Below are 16,260 nucleotides of genomic sequence, written 5' to 3'. Positions count from 1 at the left end.
CAGACAGAAAAATGGCATAAAAAGATTGTAGACAACGATTTAACTATTTCAACATTCCCCCCACCCCCGCTCATGCCCCGTGTGTCTCCCTCCTTCCCCCCACCCCCCGCTGATGCCCCATGTGTCTCTCCCCTTCCCCCCACCCCTGCTCATGCCCTGTGTGTCTTTCCCCCACCCCCCGCTCATGCCCCGTGTGTCTATCCCCTTCCCCCCACCCCCTGTTCATGCCCCGTGTCTCTCTCCCCTTTCCCTCACCCCCCTGCTCATGCCCCGTGTGTGTCCCTCCTTTCCCCCCACCCCCCGCTCGTGCCCCGTGTCTCTCTCCTCCCCCCACCCCCTGCTCATGCCCCGTGTCTCTCCCCTCCCCCCATCCCCCGCTCATGCCCCGTGTCTCTCCCCCCCGCCACCTCCCGCTCATGCCCCGTGTGTCTCTCCCCTTCCCCCTCACCCCCCGCTCATGCCCCATGTGTCTCTCCCCTTCCCCCTCACCCCCCCGCTCATGCCCATGTGTCTCTCCCCTTCCCCCCAACCCCTGCTCATGTCCCGTGTCTCCCTACTGTACCCACCACCCCCCGCTCATGCCCCATGTCTCCCCTGTTCCCCCCAACCCCCGCTCATGACCTGTCTCCCTTGTTAACCCCACCCCCCGCTCATGCCCCGTGTCTCCCTTGTTAACCCCACCCCCCGCTCATGCCCCGTGTCTCCCTTGTGTTACCCCCCACCCCCCGCTCATACCCCGTGTCTCCCTTGTTACCCCCCACCCCCCACTCATGCCCCGTGTCTCCCTTGTGTTACCCCCCACCCATGCCCTGTCTCCCCTGTTACCCCCACCCCCTGCTCATGCCCCGTGTCTCTCCTCTTCCCCCCACCCCACGCTCATGCCCCGTGTCTCCCTCCTTTCCCCCACTCATGCCCCGTGTGTCTCTCCCCCCACCCCCCGCTCATGCCCCGTGTGTCTCTCCCCTTCCCCCCACCCCCCGCTCATGCCCTGTGTGTCTCTCCCCCACCCCCTGCTTATGCCCCGTGTGTCTCCCCTTGGCCCCCACCCCCGTTCATGCCCCGTGTGTCTCTCCCCTCCCACAACCCGCTCATGCCCCGTGCCTCTCTCCCCTTCCCCCACCCCACACTCATGCCCCGTGTCTCTCTCCCCTTCCCCCCACCCGCAACTCATGCCCCGTGTGTCTCTCCCCTTCCCCCCACCCCTGCTCATGCCCCGTGTGTCTCTCCCCTTCCACCCCACCCCCTGCTCATGCCCCGTGTCTCCCTGTTCCTCCCACCCCCGCTCATGCCCCGTGTCTCTCCCCTTCCCCCCACCCCTCGCTCATGTCCCGTGCCTCCCTACTGTTCCCCCACCCCCCACTCATACCCCGTATCTCCCCTGTTCCCCCCACCCCCCGCTCATGCCCCATGTCTCCCTTGTTACCCCCCACCCCCAGCTCATGCCCCGTGTCTCCCTTGTTACCCCCACCCCCCGCTCATGCCCCGTGTCTCCCTTGTTACCCCCCCACCCCCCTCTCATGCCCCGTGTCTCCCTCGTGTTACCCCCACCCCCACTTATGCCCCGTGTCTCCCTTGTGTTACCCCCACGCATGCCCTGTCTCCCCTGTTACCCCCACCCCCCGCTCATGCCCCGTGTCTCCCTCCTTTCCCCCGATCATGCCCGTGTGTCTCTCCACCCCACCCCCCACTCATGCCCCGTGTATCTCCCCCCCACCCCCCGCTCATGCCCCGTGTGTCTCTCCCCTTCCCCCCACCCCCCGCTCATGCCCCGTGTGTCTCTCCAATTCCCCCCACCCCGCTCATGCCCCGTTTGTCTCTCCCCTCCCCCCCCGCCCCCACCCCCAGCTCATGCCCGTGTCTCTCTCCCCTTCCTCCCCACCCCCCGCTCAAGCCCCATGTCTCCCTCCCCTTCCCCCCACCCCACGCTCATGCCCCGTGTCTCTCTCCCCTTCCCCCCACCCCCGCTCATGCCCCGTGTCTCTCTCCCCTTACCCCTACCCCCCGCTCATGCCACGTGTCTCTCTCCCCTTACCCCATCCCCCGCTCATGCCCCGTGTCTTTCCCCTTCCCCCCTACCCCCTGCTCATGCCCTGTGTCTCTCTCCCCTTCCCCCCTACCCCCTGTTCATGCCCTTGACTCTCTCCCCTTCCCCCCCACCCCCCGCTCATGCCCCATGTCTCTCCCCTTCCCCCCACCCCCACTCATGCCCCGTGTCTCCCTACTGTTCCCCCCACCTCCCCGGTCATGCCCCGTGTCTCTCTCCCCTTCCCCCCAGCCCCCGCTCATGCCCCGTGTGTCTCTCCCCTAAACCCCCACCCCCCACTCATGCCCCGTGTCTCTCACCCCTTCCCCCCACCCCCGCCAATGCCCCGTGTGGCTCTCCCCTTCCCCCCCACCCCCCGCTCATGCCCTGTGTCTCCATCCTTTCCCCCCACCCCCGCTCATGCCCCGTGTCTCTCCCCTTCCCCCACCCCACGCTCATGCCCCGTGTGTCTCACCCCTCCCCTCCACCCCCCGCTCATGCCTCGTGTGTCTCTCCCCTTCACCCCATCCCCCGCTCATGCCCCGTGTCTCTCTCCCCTTCCCCCCCACCCCCCGCTAATGCCCGTGTGTCTCTCCCCTCCCCCCCACTAATGCCCCGTGTCTCTCCCCTTCCCCCACCCCCCGCTCATGCCCCGTGTCTCTCCCCTCCCCCCACTAATGCCCCGTGGCTCTCCCCTTCCCCCTCATGCCCCGTGTCTCTCTCCCCTTCCCCCCACCCCCCGCTCATGCCCCGTGTCTCTCTCCCCTTCCCCCCCACCCCCCGCTCATGCCCTGTGTCTCTCTCCCCTTCCCCCACCCCCCACTCATGCCCTGTGTGTCTCACCCCTTCCCCCCAACCCCCGCTCATTCCTCGTGTCTCTCCCCTTCCCCCACCCTCCGCTCATGCCCCGTGTGTCTCCCTACTGTGCCCCCCACCCTCCGCTCATGTCCTGTGTGTCTTTCCCCTCCCCCACCCCCCGCTCATGCCCCGTGTGTCTCTCCCTTTCCCCCCACCCCCCGCTCATGCCCCGTGTGTCTCTCCCCTTCTCCCCCACCCCCCGCTCATGCCCCGTGTCTCTCTCCCCTTCCCCCCCACCCCCCGCTCATGACCGGTCTGCCCTGTTACCCCCCACCCCCCGCTCATGCCCCGTGTCTCCCTTGTGTTACCCCCCCAACCCCGCTCATGCCCCGTGTCTCCCTTGTGTTACCCCCCGCTCATGCCCTGTGTCTCCCTCCTTTCCCCCACCCCCCTCTCATGCCCCGTGTCTCTCCCTTTCCCCCCACCCCATGCTCATGCCTGTGTGTCCCTCCCCTTGCCCCCACCCCCGCTCATGCCCGTGTCTCTCTGCCCTTCCCCCACCCCCCGATCATGCCCCGTGTCTCCCTCCTCTTCCCCCCACCCCCCGCTCATGCCCCGTGTCTCTCCCCTTCCCCCACCCCACGCTCATGCCCCGTGTGTCTCACCCCTCCCCCCCACCCCCCGCTCATGCCTCGTGTGTCTCTCCCCTTCCCCCATCCCCCGCTCATGCCCCGTGTCTCCCTCCTTTCCCCCACCCCCCTCTCATGCCCCGTGTGTCTCTCCCTTTCCCCCCACCCCATGCTCATGCCCCGTGTGTCCCTCCCCTTGCCCCCCACCCCCCGCTCTCGCCCGTGTCTCTCTGCCCTTCCCCCCACCCCCGATCATGCCCCGTGTCTCCCTCCTCTTCCCCCCACCCCCCGCTCATGCCCCGTGTCTCCCTACTGTTCCCCTACCCCCCGCTCATGCCCTGTGTCTCCATCGTGTACCCCCTCACCCCCGCTCATGCCCCGTGTGTCTCCTGTTGCCCCCACCCCCCGCTCATGCCCCGTGTCTCCCTCGTTTCCCCCCCACCCCCCACTCATTCCCTGTGTCTCCATCATGTACCCCCTCACCCCCCGCTCATGCCCTGTGTCTCCTGTTGCCCCCACCCCCGCTCATGCCCCGTGTCTCCCTCGTGTACCCCCCAGCCCCCGCTCATGTCCCGTGTTTCCCTCGTGTTACCGCCCACCCCCGCTCATGCCCCGTGTCTCCCTCGTGTTCCGCCCTCCCCCGCTCATGCCCCTTGTCTCTCTCCTTTCCCCCCCACCCCCACTCATGCCCCGTGTGTGCCCTATTACCCCACCCCCTGCTCATGCCCCGTGTGTGCCCTGTTCCCCCCACCCCCGCTCATGCCCTGTGTGTGCCCTGTTCCCCCACCCCCGCTCATGCCCCGCGTGTGCCCTGTTTCCCCCACCCCCCGCTCATGCCCCGTGTGTGCTCTGTTTCCCCCACCCCCCGCTCATGCCCCGTGTGTGCCATGTTTCCCCCAACCCTGCTCATGGCCCGTATCTCCATCGTGTTCCCCCCACCCCCCGCTCATGCCCCGTGTCTCCCTCGTGCTCCCCTCCACCCCCCGCTCAATATGCTAGTGGTCTTCATCTATTGAAAAGGATGTTATGGTGACGTTGCACTAATAAAAACCTATAAAATTCAGTAAAAATAAAATGTGTTACAGGGACGTTATGGTTAAGTTGCGCTACTAAAAACCTATGAAATTCAGTGAAAAAACGTTGTTAAAGGGACTTATGGTTAACTTGCGCTACTAAAAACCTATGAAATTCAGTGAAAAAACGTTGTCAAAGGGACTTTATGGTTCCAAGTAAAACTGAAAAACCCTTGCAATTCGCCAGTTATGCTAAGCAACCATAACTCGCGCCACCACCGTGCACTGCTAAGACTAACACCCAGGACATCAAAGATGACATCACAAATGTCATTGATGACATCACTGATGACATCACATGTCTGGCTCACTCTTTTTTCTTTTGCTGACATATCTAGGCCACATGGTTTTCTTCAATAACAGTCAGAAACTAAACATTTTATTTTATTTGTAGACGTATCCTTCAAGTAGGTTCTTACAGTAATTCCCTTAGAGTCCAGTCACATCATATGAAACATATACATACGGGAAGATACAAGCTTGAAAGACAGCAATCCTTTTTGTGCATAAAGATAAATCAATAGACTAATGAGCACTTTCTGATAGTTCTGTTGTTTTTTTTATGGCTGTACTTTCCCTGTATATGGTCATATTTGTATACATTGTACTCACACTACTTTCCTTAGGGTCCAATCACATCAAGTGATACATATACATAGGGTAAATAGCAGCTTTGAAACAGAGAAATCATTTATTTGCATGAAAATAATCAGTTAAGTTATGAATTGTTTCTGCTAGTACTGGTGCGTTTTTGCTTCACTTTCCCTGTATATACCCATATTGGTATGTGTTCTTGTGTCTTTGTGTTTTGTCTATAGTAATGCAATTATGTAATACATGTGTTTTATTAGCTACTTATTACATATTTCACAGTACACAAAAATCTATTAACAAAACAATTATCATTTCATTATTCAACATATTAACATTACGAATATTATACCTTCATCTTGTACGCTGCACACAATGTTATGTTTCTGTATGAGTAGCTTAGTATACTAGATAGAAACCCATAATAGAATGCTATTTATATCAATGCATCGTTCAATGCACTAATTAGGGTATGATATTTATTGCAATGATCCTTGACACTTGTTTTGTAACATTATAATAAGAATCTCTTGTACACATATTTCATGAAAAGTACATACACATTACTTGTTTTACTTGGAACCATAACTTCCCTTTGACAACGTTTTTTCACTGAATTTCATAGGTTTTTAGTAGCGCAACTTAACCATAAGGTCCCTTTAACAAAGTTTTTTCACTGTATATATATATATAGCTAAATGTATGTATGTGAGTATGTATGTTGGTCTGGCTATACAAATGCACATCGTTGACCCCACATCCACCAAATTTTGCATGGATTCCTCATTTTTCTGGGGCAAGATTGTAGTCTATGCTTGGAACCAAAAGAATGTACTCCGTAGAAACCCTCACCCCGATACACTGTAGTAGGTACTTGAAGGAGGCACAATTTGGAAAAGTGGCTGAAGCAAAATGTTTGATGTGTTGGTTATTCCTTTAAAATGTATTACTACTGTATACAGTTCGAAACTGTTTATTTTAGCAGAGGGAATTAAAAAAGAAAATTATATTTTTTTATCACACCTCTCCAAATTTGTGAAATGGCAGTTTACTTAAATTCATTCACGAGAAGAAAGCACAATCAATCAATTTTTCTTGGACATTTTCTCAAATCTGCTGAAGCCATTAAGTGAAACATGCCACACAAAAAATGAACATCACTTGGAAAAGAGCCATCTGATGCAAAGCGAAAATCAATATCTAGAGCTTCTGAAACACAACAACAAACAGCAGCACGACTTGCCTACCAGTGGACAAGAGCAACTTTCTCCAGGGCAAATGTGAGGCCAGAGCAAACTGAAGCAAGACTTGCTGACATGAGGACAAGAGCAACATCCTCCAGCGCACATGAGACACCACAGCAAACTGAAGCAAGACTTGCCAAAAGAGGACAAGAGCAACTTCCTCCAGGGCACATGAGATACCACTCGATCAGGACATGGGCAACGCCAAGTGCCTCAGCTAGTTTCCAATAAAATACATAAAATAAAAAAATTGTTCAGCATCAGGACAGGCATATAGTTTAAAGACTGAGAACCACAGAAGCCAATCTACACTCATTTGTATGGGAAAAATAACTTGTGGTTGAGTGAACACTGGACTTTTGCTACCCAAGCCATACCATATGAATAATGCCCCGGTCGACCATGCACCTTATGGTTAGATCTACTCTATAAGGTAAAAACGAAAGAATGCGCTCTTCAATGGCTTTTCAAACCTAAATTGCACACCTATGTACTGCAACAGCACGTTTACCCTCCCTTGATGGGATCTAAAGTCTTTTTTAAGATAGATCCCTGAAAAAAGATGTCTTTATTCAACGTAATTCTTTGTACTGACTGCCCTCCTGAGAGCTTGACTGCATTTGCCAGCCATATCTACCACTAGGTGAGTCCAGGAAGCTAAGCAAGTGCATGTTTGCCTATGATAGTGTCGGGTCTTAACCCTAGAACCCGGGGATTCCTCCTCACAAGCATGGGTTCAAGTCCCACCAGGGCTTATGATCCACAATGATGTGAAGTTTACTTCTAGTCCAGAAGCATTTAACCACTGAATTGATGTATTTTACTGTGTGCAGAATAGCTCTGACATATTGGTAAAATATACATTTGTGTAAGATTGCAGCAAGAGGCCCACATGTGATTACATCTGTGCATTATCACTTACCGTAACCTTATTTGTTTCAGTCAAATTCCAGGTGTGGCTGGTGCTTGCGCTGGCAGTCAGTCGGATTGAACCCTTTACAACACCAGGGAGACCTGTTTCAAAGGAAGTCTCAGCTTCGAAGCCTACTTCAAATCCATGCTCGTGTGAAAAGGAACTCTCAGCAGTCAATGATTCGTCAACCCTAGAGAGAGCAGTGAAAGATCTTAATATCAGCATGAAAATCCAAGGTCAGCTCAAGCCAAGCTGGCGCACCAGTATGTTCCTTTAAATGATATCCCAGTTACGGTAAAGCTCTGGTTGCACAACTACATTTGCTAAGCAAAACATAATACATAAATAAGGTTTGCCCACACTGCTACCTTCTAAAAATATATCCACTTTCTCACCCAAACTGACCGGCTTCATTTTGCATCATTACATTTGTTTTTGTTGGTAGGACAAAAATAAGCCAAGTGAGGTCATTATTATTATTTATTATTATTATTAGTAGTAGGGTATTTATTGAGCGTGAACCCAGCTTCAGGAAGCAACGGAGCGCTTTAGAATCATAGTGGGAAGAATAAAGTTAGGGAGCATAGAAACAAGGCACTGGGCATCTCACAAAGGGGAGGAGGGGCAATGGGTCTACCAGCAACCAGTTGAGGAAACGGTGGGCATCAGATCACCCAGTCCCCGGTAAGGTTGGGAGTGGACGGCGCATGATCATAGGTTTTAGGTAGTAGTCACTCCTTGAAAAGGAGGGTCTTGAGCTCCTTCCTAAACTGTAAAAGTGAGGGGGCAAGTCGGATGTTGATGGGTCGTAGACAGAAAAGACCTTCTGTTTTTCTCCTTCCTGCATCAGTGGAGTTCACGCCTGCACATGTCTTTACTTCTGGTGGACTGTAGGCCTCCAGAGATTCTGAGTTTCTCAGTGAGGTAGCTTGGGACTTCAGGAAGACAGCCATATAGATGATGCAGTAGGATTTGAAGATTTATTTATTTATTTATTACATTTGTATAGCGCACTACAGCCCATGGATGTCATTACACCATTTTTCATCCTTCAAGAGGGTGGGTGGCGGGGAGGATGGTGTTTCTAGCTCCCTAAAGATGGCGAAGATTTCCTTAGTGCCAGGTTTGGCATTGACTATCCTTGTGTTGAAGGAGTTAGCTTTAGCTTTGGTTATGGCAGATTTGTGGTCTTTGGAGATGGTCTTGAAAGCTAGTTTGGTAGTATCATTAGGTATGGCTTTCCAGGTTGCTTGGGCGGCACGTTTTTCAGCATGCATTTGGAGCAAATCCTGGGAGAACCAGGCATTGGTGTGCTTGGCTTTCTTGGCTTTCCTGAGAGTGAGGGGAGCAATAGAGTCGACCGCTTGGGTAATGGCTAGCTTGAAGGAGCTGGCGAGGGTATCAGGGTCCTGCGAGAAAGGAGCCTGGAGTGCAGGTACTTTAGGGAAAGGAGTAATGTTTTCAGCTGTGAGCCGGCATGATATGGGCTTGCAGCAGTAGCCAGTGTAGTTCGATGTAGTTCGATGAGGGTCAGGGTGATGTGGTTGAATTTGCAGAGTCCTTTGAATAGTCATGCTGCAGCATGCAGGGCACATCTCAGGGGAGCCGCCGGAAGGCCTTCGAAAAGGGCATTACCACCATCCAGGTGGGAGAGGATTAAGGCTTAGAAAGCAGATCAGAAGTTATTTTCTGAGATGAGGGCTGGCTTTTTTGCAGGAGAGAAAGTTGGTACCAAGCCATTTGTGTCTTCCTTGCTCTGTGCTGTTTGAAGGAGAGGTTTCTGTCGATGTCGAACCCAAGGGACTTGGCGCAGGTGGCCTGCTGGGTGTGAAGTCCTCGATGTGCATAGCAGAGAGCCAGGTCTGGATATCTGGGTGTTCGATGTTGTTGGTCAGCAGTTAGAATTCAGTCTTGGAGGGGTTGAGCTTCAGGTAAACTCTGGACATCCACGACTGGATCAATGAGAGGCAGGCCTTCATCCTGTGGATGTCTTCGATGGAGGATATCTTGAGGGAGAGCTGCGTGTCATCTGTGTATTGGTGTATGTGGATGTTGTATGGAGCAAAGAGGGCTCCATGTAAAGATTTAAGATCACAGGAGAGAGCATAGATCCTTGCAGGACTCCACATGAGATGGGTTAGAGTTGGTGATCTGAAGGAATTAATTTGTACTTCTGGTGGTGATTAGCAAGGTACGATTTGAACCAGCTGAGGACGATCTCACTGATCCCCACGCGCTGATGTAGATTGTGGATGAGTGTCTGGTCAAATGCTGCTGAGAGGTCAAGGAGAACCAGGAGGCAAGGATGTCCATCAACAAGGCTTTAAAGAGCATCATCAAACAACTTGATGGTGGCCAGTTCTGCACTGCATCTGGTTCTAAAGCCAGACTGGAAGGATTGAAGGAGGTTTTTGGCTTCAGTGTATTGGAGGAGTTGCGTAGCTACTCCTTGCTCAAGGAAGGGAAGATGCGTGATGGGGCGGTAGTTGCTGAGATTGTCATGGTTCAGTCTTGGTTTCTTGAGAAGCTGGAAGATTTGTCCGGTCTTGACGATCAAGCGGAAGGTTCTTTGAATTGGGGAGTTGTTGTTGATTGTCAGGTAAGGGCGGAGTGCTTCAGTCGGAAGTGACTGAGTACGGAGGCATGGAGGACAGTCATGTTGGTCCCCTTTCCAATGTAATCAATGAACTGTAAATATTAATATTTACATCGGTCCTTGGTATAAAGGTACAAGGCGGATCCCAGGGTTTATTTACACTCTCTGGCACAAAGGGGAAATTTAAACCAGGAAGTAATTTAAACCAGGTGAGTACTTCCTCTGGGAGTCTCCCTTCTAATTTCCCACAGGAAAAGAGTAACATGTCACCTCCCAACATTAATTTTTCAAACAGGCACCTTCCAAACCCTATTTGTCAAAACAATCCTCCTCCTTCTCCCTGGTTCCAGGACAATAGATCCCTGAAACAAGGAGAAGGGAGAATAAGGACAGAAAATGACAGGGGAATTTTCCATACCCGAGTTACTTCGCTAGCAGGGATAGCTACCATTTTAGGGAGCAACAGAGGTATGAGCAAAGACCTCCCTATAACCCTGAATGAAGGGAAAAGGTTACACTATTGGAGCGACAGGTCCAACGATTGACTGAAGACTTGTAGCGCATGACGAGGGCTCAGTCAAACCATCAGACCAACCATGTTCCTCAAACTGCCCTAACACATGGGTCAGATGACCCGGGGGGGCGGAATGACTGATGGAAAGTCCAGAAAATCAACAGGTGACTGGGTATGAGACCCTGGTGGAAGGGAGATGCCAAGCTCTGGGGGAAGTTTTCTTTTCTTGCATGAAAACATCCCCTAGAAATCCTGCTACCGGATACTGACTCTTCCACTCTCTGGGAGCTAGAACCCAAAGAACTGAGGGTAGGTAGAAGATCCTGAAGAAAAACTCACTTTGAGGGGAAAGGAAATCAAATCACCCCCTTTGAGAGAGAAGAATCCCCAGAGGATTCAGGTAAGGACATCTTCTGTTTCAGGATTTGGGGCATCCCTCCCAATGAAAACTTGGTCACAAGAAACCCTGAGTCTGACAGTGAAGATATGGAGACTGACCCAGATAGAGAAATTCCTAGACCCCAAACATGTAAGCCAGATCATACAAAGACCAAAGAGGTATCATCCCCACAAACTGGCTCTAAGAACTGTCTTCAGATACAGGTGGACAGATAAGAACCTGTGGAAAAAGAGGATCACCAACTGCAAATAGCATTACAAAATGCACATTTGTTCCTATAGATGTCCGATCTACGACACTGGAAACCGCTCAAGATCACACAGTGACAGAGTTCCACATTATCTCATCTCAGAACAGGTTATCAGGCCATGTTCTTTCTGGAGAGGAGCGCCTGCTACCTTTTTTGAAGTATTTGCAAGGAACTTGGGGTTGGTCACCCTGAGTCACCTGGGGGCAACCAGACGTGGACTCCCTGCTCACTGTGCCCAGAGAGGCACAGCTTCACCTCACTGATGAGGCCCAACAAGGCTGAAACACGTGTATGGGGTTGCTGTTGGTACTCTTGTTCAGAGAGGAATTGCCATAGCATTTCGGTGCTGGACTGCCCATGTGGGCGGGACAAAGACTGATATGCAAATGGATATTTCCCATCTGTGAAAGGTACAGTGAGCAAAAAGCGTGTGCTGCAAACTCTCACCTCGGAACAGGTTATCATGCCATGTTCTCTCTGTAGAGGAGTGCCTGCTACCTTTTGTGAAATATGTAAATATTAAAGGCTTAGCTGGTAAATGGGATCAATATTGTTTGTATGTAGTGAATTAAAACAGTAAACCTTTGGTGGAGCATGGTTATGCATTTGTGAAGCATTATGACAAGTATGACAAGTATGACAAGACTGTGCCTCAGTGCAACCTGTCAGAAATAAAGAAACATCTCTTTTAATTCTTCATAATAGGAGCTCAGTATTTTAGTTAATTTATTGTTTTTACTTAAACTGTTTTGGGAGATCCAGATACAATGATCTACCTAAGAGCCTTGGAGAGAAGACTGTTTACTGTGTCGAAAGCAGAAGCGAGGTCAAGAAGAATGAGGACAGAGGGAGAGTTAGAGTCAAGATTTGAGAGCAGGTCTTCACAGGTGTTCAGAAGAGCAGTTCTAGTGCCTCTGGATGCTCTAAAGCCAGACTGATGGTCATGGAGAAACCAACAGATTCAGTGTGGAGGGTAAGTTGGGTGATAGCCAGCTTCTCCAGGAATTATCCCCGGAAAGCGGTGATGGAGATCGGGCGATAGTTTGCTGGAATAGACGGGTCTGCTGAGGTTTCTTTGAGCAGAGGGTGCACAAGAGAGTGCTTGAGAGGACAGGGGAAACTGACAGTGGCAAAAGAGAGGTTGCAGAAGTCAGCCAAGGCTGGAGCGAGAGTGTCAATATTGTCGTTGATGGTTTTGGAGGGGCAGGGGTCCACCTGTTTGGAAGAGGCTTTCATAGACCAGACTTGTCTAGAGACCTCATCAGGTGTGACCAGGGACAGTTAGCAGGGGAGAGGAAGCGAGAAAGAGGAGGAGAAAAGAAAAGTGTTGAGGAGCATCTGGAATTTAAGGAGGTCTGGCCCAAGGGTGAGACGGGCAGAGAGACCATTCCAGATGGTTTTAAAAACAACAAAACAAACACAAGTCCCATCCAAATAGGTGCTCCCCTGCTTCTCCAGAACTATCTATGAAAACATTGTCTCTCTTGCTCCAGCCTTGGCCGATTTCTGCAATCATTACTTTGCCACTGGATCCTTCCCCTCACCCTTCAAGCACTCCCTTGTGCACCCTCTGCTCCAAAAACTTTCTGATGACCCCTCCCGTCTGGCAAACTACCACCCTATCGCCATTACCGCCTTCCAGGACAAACTCTTGGGAAAAGCAGGCCTTCTCCCAGTTTATCCACCACACTGAATCTGTTTGTTGCCTTCACGACCACAAGTCTGGTTTCAGAGCTGCCAGAGGCACAGAAACTGCTCTTCTGATCAAACATGAAGACCTGCTCACTAATCATGACTCCAACTCTTCCTCTGGACTGGCTGACCTCCTTTCTCTTGGACCAACTTCACAGGTTCAACTTTACCCTTTTCTCCCCCCATTTATCTTTCCACCTGTGGTGTACCTCACCGGCTCTATCCATTTGCCCTGGCTTTTCAATATCTACCTGGACCCTCTAGCCCTTTTGATCTCTACCTCCTCTCCTAACGTCCAGTGTTATGCCAATGACACACAGCTCTCTTTCAAGCTCCCCTCCTCTGCCTCCTCTTCCTCTCTCATTTCTGACTGCCTGTCTGCTATTCAGGCATGGGGCACTTTAGGGGTGGCTCTGCCATAATGGGCGAGGGGGCATTGACCCACCGGGTTTTGGATCCCCTCTCACCCATTATGGGGAGGAGCCAGCCCAGTAAGATACTGAGCGCTCCCTCAGCTGTTTTTTTTCAGCTGAGGAAGCGCTCTGAACTGTCTAAGGGAAACACGGTGTCCCCTTGACAGTTACAATTCTGTAGTCATGCAAGCTCAATGAGCCATGCAAGACTGGGAGCGTTTTTTGGAAATACTGGCTGGGGAACTGCATGTCTGTACGTGCAAGGGGGCGCTCCTGCCTAACACACGCACACAATGAGAATGTGATTGAGACAGATAATGCTTGCTGTGTGTATGTTGTGTAAATGTGTGTGTGCGTTTGTGCTGGTACGAGCTGATTTTGGCGTTGGGGGGGAGGAGAATTGTACAACAAAGGCCTTTGTTGCACGACCCCTCTCCCCATCGACCAAAATCAGCTCTACTTCTACGGTGCTGTGGGGATGGTATTGTTTTGCTGGACATTTATGATAGATGTCTGGTAAAAATAAATACCATGCCTGCCCCCTGGCTTTCCAGCACCTTGCATACACACATAATCACTTTTATTGTATGTGTGTGTTTGGCACTGTGGGGCCCATGGGACAGGGATGGCATTTTGTTACTGGACATCTACAATAGATGTCCAGTAAGAAAATACCATGGCTGCCCCCTAAGCCCACAGTGCCTGGCATACACACAGAACCACATTGATTGAATGCATATGTGAGGAGATTGGGCCCCAGGGGACTGGCGTGTAATTTATTTACCCGGCATCTATGATAGATGTCTAGTAAAAAATACCATGCTTGACCCCTGTGCCCCCCAGTGCCTCGCATACACACAATCACATTCATCATGTGCATGTGAGGCACTGGGGCCTAGCGCCTCACATGTAATGTCAAGCCTGACCCTTAAGCCAACCTCTTGCATGTACACATAATTCATTATCTGTGCATGTAAGGCACTGGAGGGCAATGAGGGCAATAATGCAATTTATTAATAGGCATCTGATAGATGCCCAATAAAAAAAATACTGTGATTGGGCCCACCAACACCTTGTACACACTCAAAACCAGATATTATGCTTGCCTGTTATGTTATCATTAGTAATTCATTTAGTAATTCATTTATCCATCATTCATTCTGAGTAGTGACATTAGTTATCCATTATATGCATATATGCTATGCTGCAGACAAAGCCATTTGTATGCATTTTGAAGATAGAAATAGGCCTTGTTATATGAAGGGCACGCTCATACATGTTTAGACATATGTTATTATGTATGCAATTAGACACGCACAAATTATGTATATGAGTCCACATTATGTAGCGCTTGGGTTTGAGAGAAAGTGCTAAACGCTAGAATGAACGCATGAGGCCTGTGTCATTTTGAAGCCATTCTGACACAGAGAAGCAGCTCCACTCTGTGCGCGGAAGAGTTGTTATGGTAGACTGTGAATCGAAGATGTCAACAGATCAGGTCGCCTTTGCCTGAGTAGAACCGAATGAGACGGGCCTGGCTTAATCAGCATCCTTGGGCCTTGTTCGCAAACAGTGCAGACAGACAGAAAGGTGGGGAGAACCGCAGTGAGTGAGTGCTTTATGCACAGGGAGAGAAGAATTTTAGCTGAAGCTCAGAGCATGGTTTTTTAACACACAGAGAAGGCCATGGCCACATGCACATACACAGACAGATACGCAGTTTGAAAGCAGTATGGACTTGTTTTGTAATGTCACGGTGACAAGAGAACATAGTGGGACATTACATGCATACGGAGACAGTTTGACGCTTGCTAGAATTTGAAATGCATGCTTGCATAAGAGGATGTTACCATAGAGATATATGTCATTTAACATTATAACCGTGAGCATGCTTCCAGCAGAATTAGAATTAGATCAGAATCGGATGGAGAATGGGATGGCTTTGGCAGAGATGCAGCTTGGGAGAGCAGCTGGGAGAGCAGATGAGAGCAGAGTTCGAGATCGATCTGGCAGGGACAGCAGATGCAGCAGATGCAGACCACTGAGAGGCCAAGAGAGAGAGAGAGAGGCCCAGTGTGAGGCTCGCGTTCAGCCCGATGCAGATCGGTGGGGGCTGCCTGCAGTTCATGCAAAAAAGGGGAGTAAAGGCCTGTTGAGTGGGAAGCTCTGTTGTTGAGATTTGCAGACATTAGAGATGGGTTGTTGACACATAGTGGCAGAAGGGGAGATAGGCACACACATAGAGAGTGTCATTATGTGGTGATGAGAGAGAAAAATGCTGATGCTTGCGAATTGTTATTAGGCTGCATTTGTTGTTATTAGGCATGCATTGTTATTAGCATTGTAGTGGCATTATAGATTTGCATTATTGCATTATAGTTAGAACCTATGCAGAGAGGGTTTCAAATTTGTTTTGCTAGTAGTGTTTGCATCATGTATAGCTGTGCATGAATAAAAGTGTTTTTATTGTTGAATCGATTCCTGTGTTTTCTTTTCCTCATGTTATTGTTATCTCATTTCGTGTCATTTCTTAGTGTTTGGTTTGTCGTGTATGTCCCATATTTTGTGGTAACACAGTGCACACCGCCCTGAGATCCTGAGGTAGTAACGGGAGTCAGATTACAACACATTCACCCCCACCCTCCCGAGGTAGATTCTTTGAAAACATGGTCACCCAGGCGGGGCTAGGCCTAAGGTCGATTTGTTGCAGTTCCACAGGGGGGGGGCATGGCAGTTTTTACTGGGCATCTATACCCAGTGAAAAATGTCATGGCTGTACCCTGGGGAAACATTCATCATTAATGTGATTATGTCGGAGTGCAAGGCACTGGGGCTCCATGGAGCAGGCATGGCATGTTTTACTAGGAATGATTGATAAAGCAAGCATGATAAGTATTATTATGTAGCTAGACTTGCATTTTAATGTTTAGTATGACGTGAGTCAGATATATATTTAGAAAGATGGTTTCAGTAGAGTGAGCAGGTTGGAAACCAGACTAGAGCAGTGGGAGAAAAGTTTGAAGATGTAGAAATAAGACGCTTGAGAGTAGACAGTTTGCTCCAGGAGTTTGGACAGAAAAAAAGCAACAGGGAGGTGGGACAGACATTCGAGGGGAGAGGGGTT

At 50.6% G+C, this 16,260-nt stretch overlaps 1 protein-coding gene across 1 annotated transcript in view; it reads right to left on the bottom strand.

Annotated features, from left to right (window-relative positions):
• LOC138516876 (uncharacterized) overlaps positions 1-16,260 on the bottom strand; it is a 182,159-nt gene that overhangs the window by 78,160 nt on the left and 87,739 nt on the right. The window contains exon 3 of the mRNA XM_069632325.1: positions 7,281-7,461. Coding sequence (XP_069488426.1) covers positions 7,281-7,461 — 181 coding nt within the window. The remainder of the gene's footprint in view (positions 1-7,280; positions 7,462-16,260) is intronic.

Source organism: Ambystoma mexicanum, chromosome 6q (assembly GCF_040938575.1).
Source record: "Ambystoma mexicanum isolate Mex_15411 chromosome 6q, UKY_AmexF1_1, whole genome shotgun sequence".
Taxonomy (NCBI): Eukaryota; Metazoa; Chordata; class Amphibia; order Caudata; family Ambystomatidae; genus Ambystoma; species Ambystoma mexicanum.
This window is presented reverse-complemented; position numbering and strand designations above follow the sequence as displayed.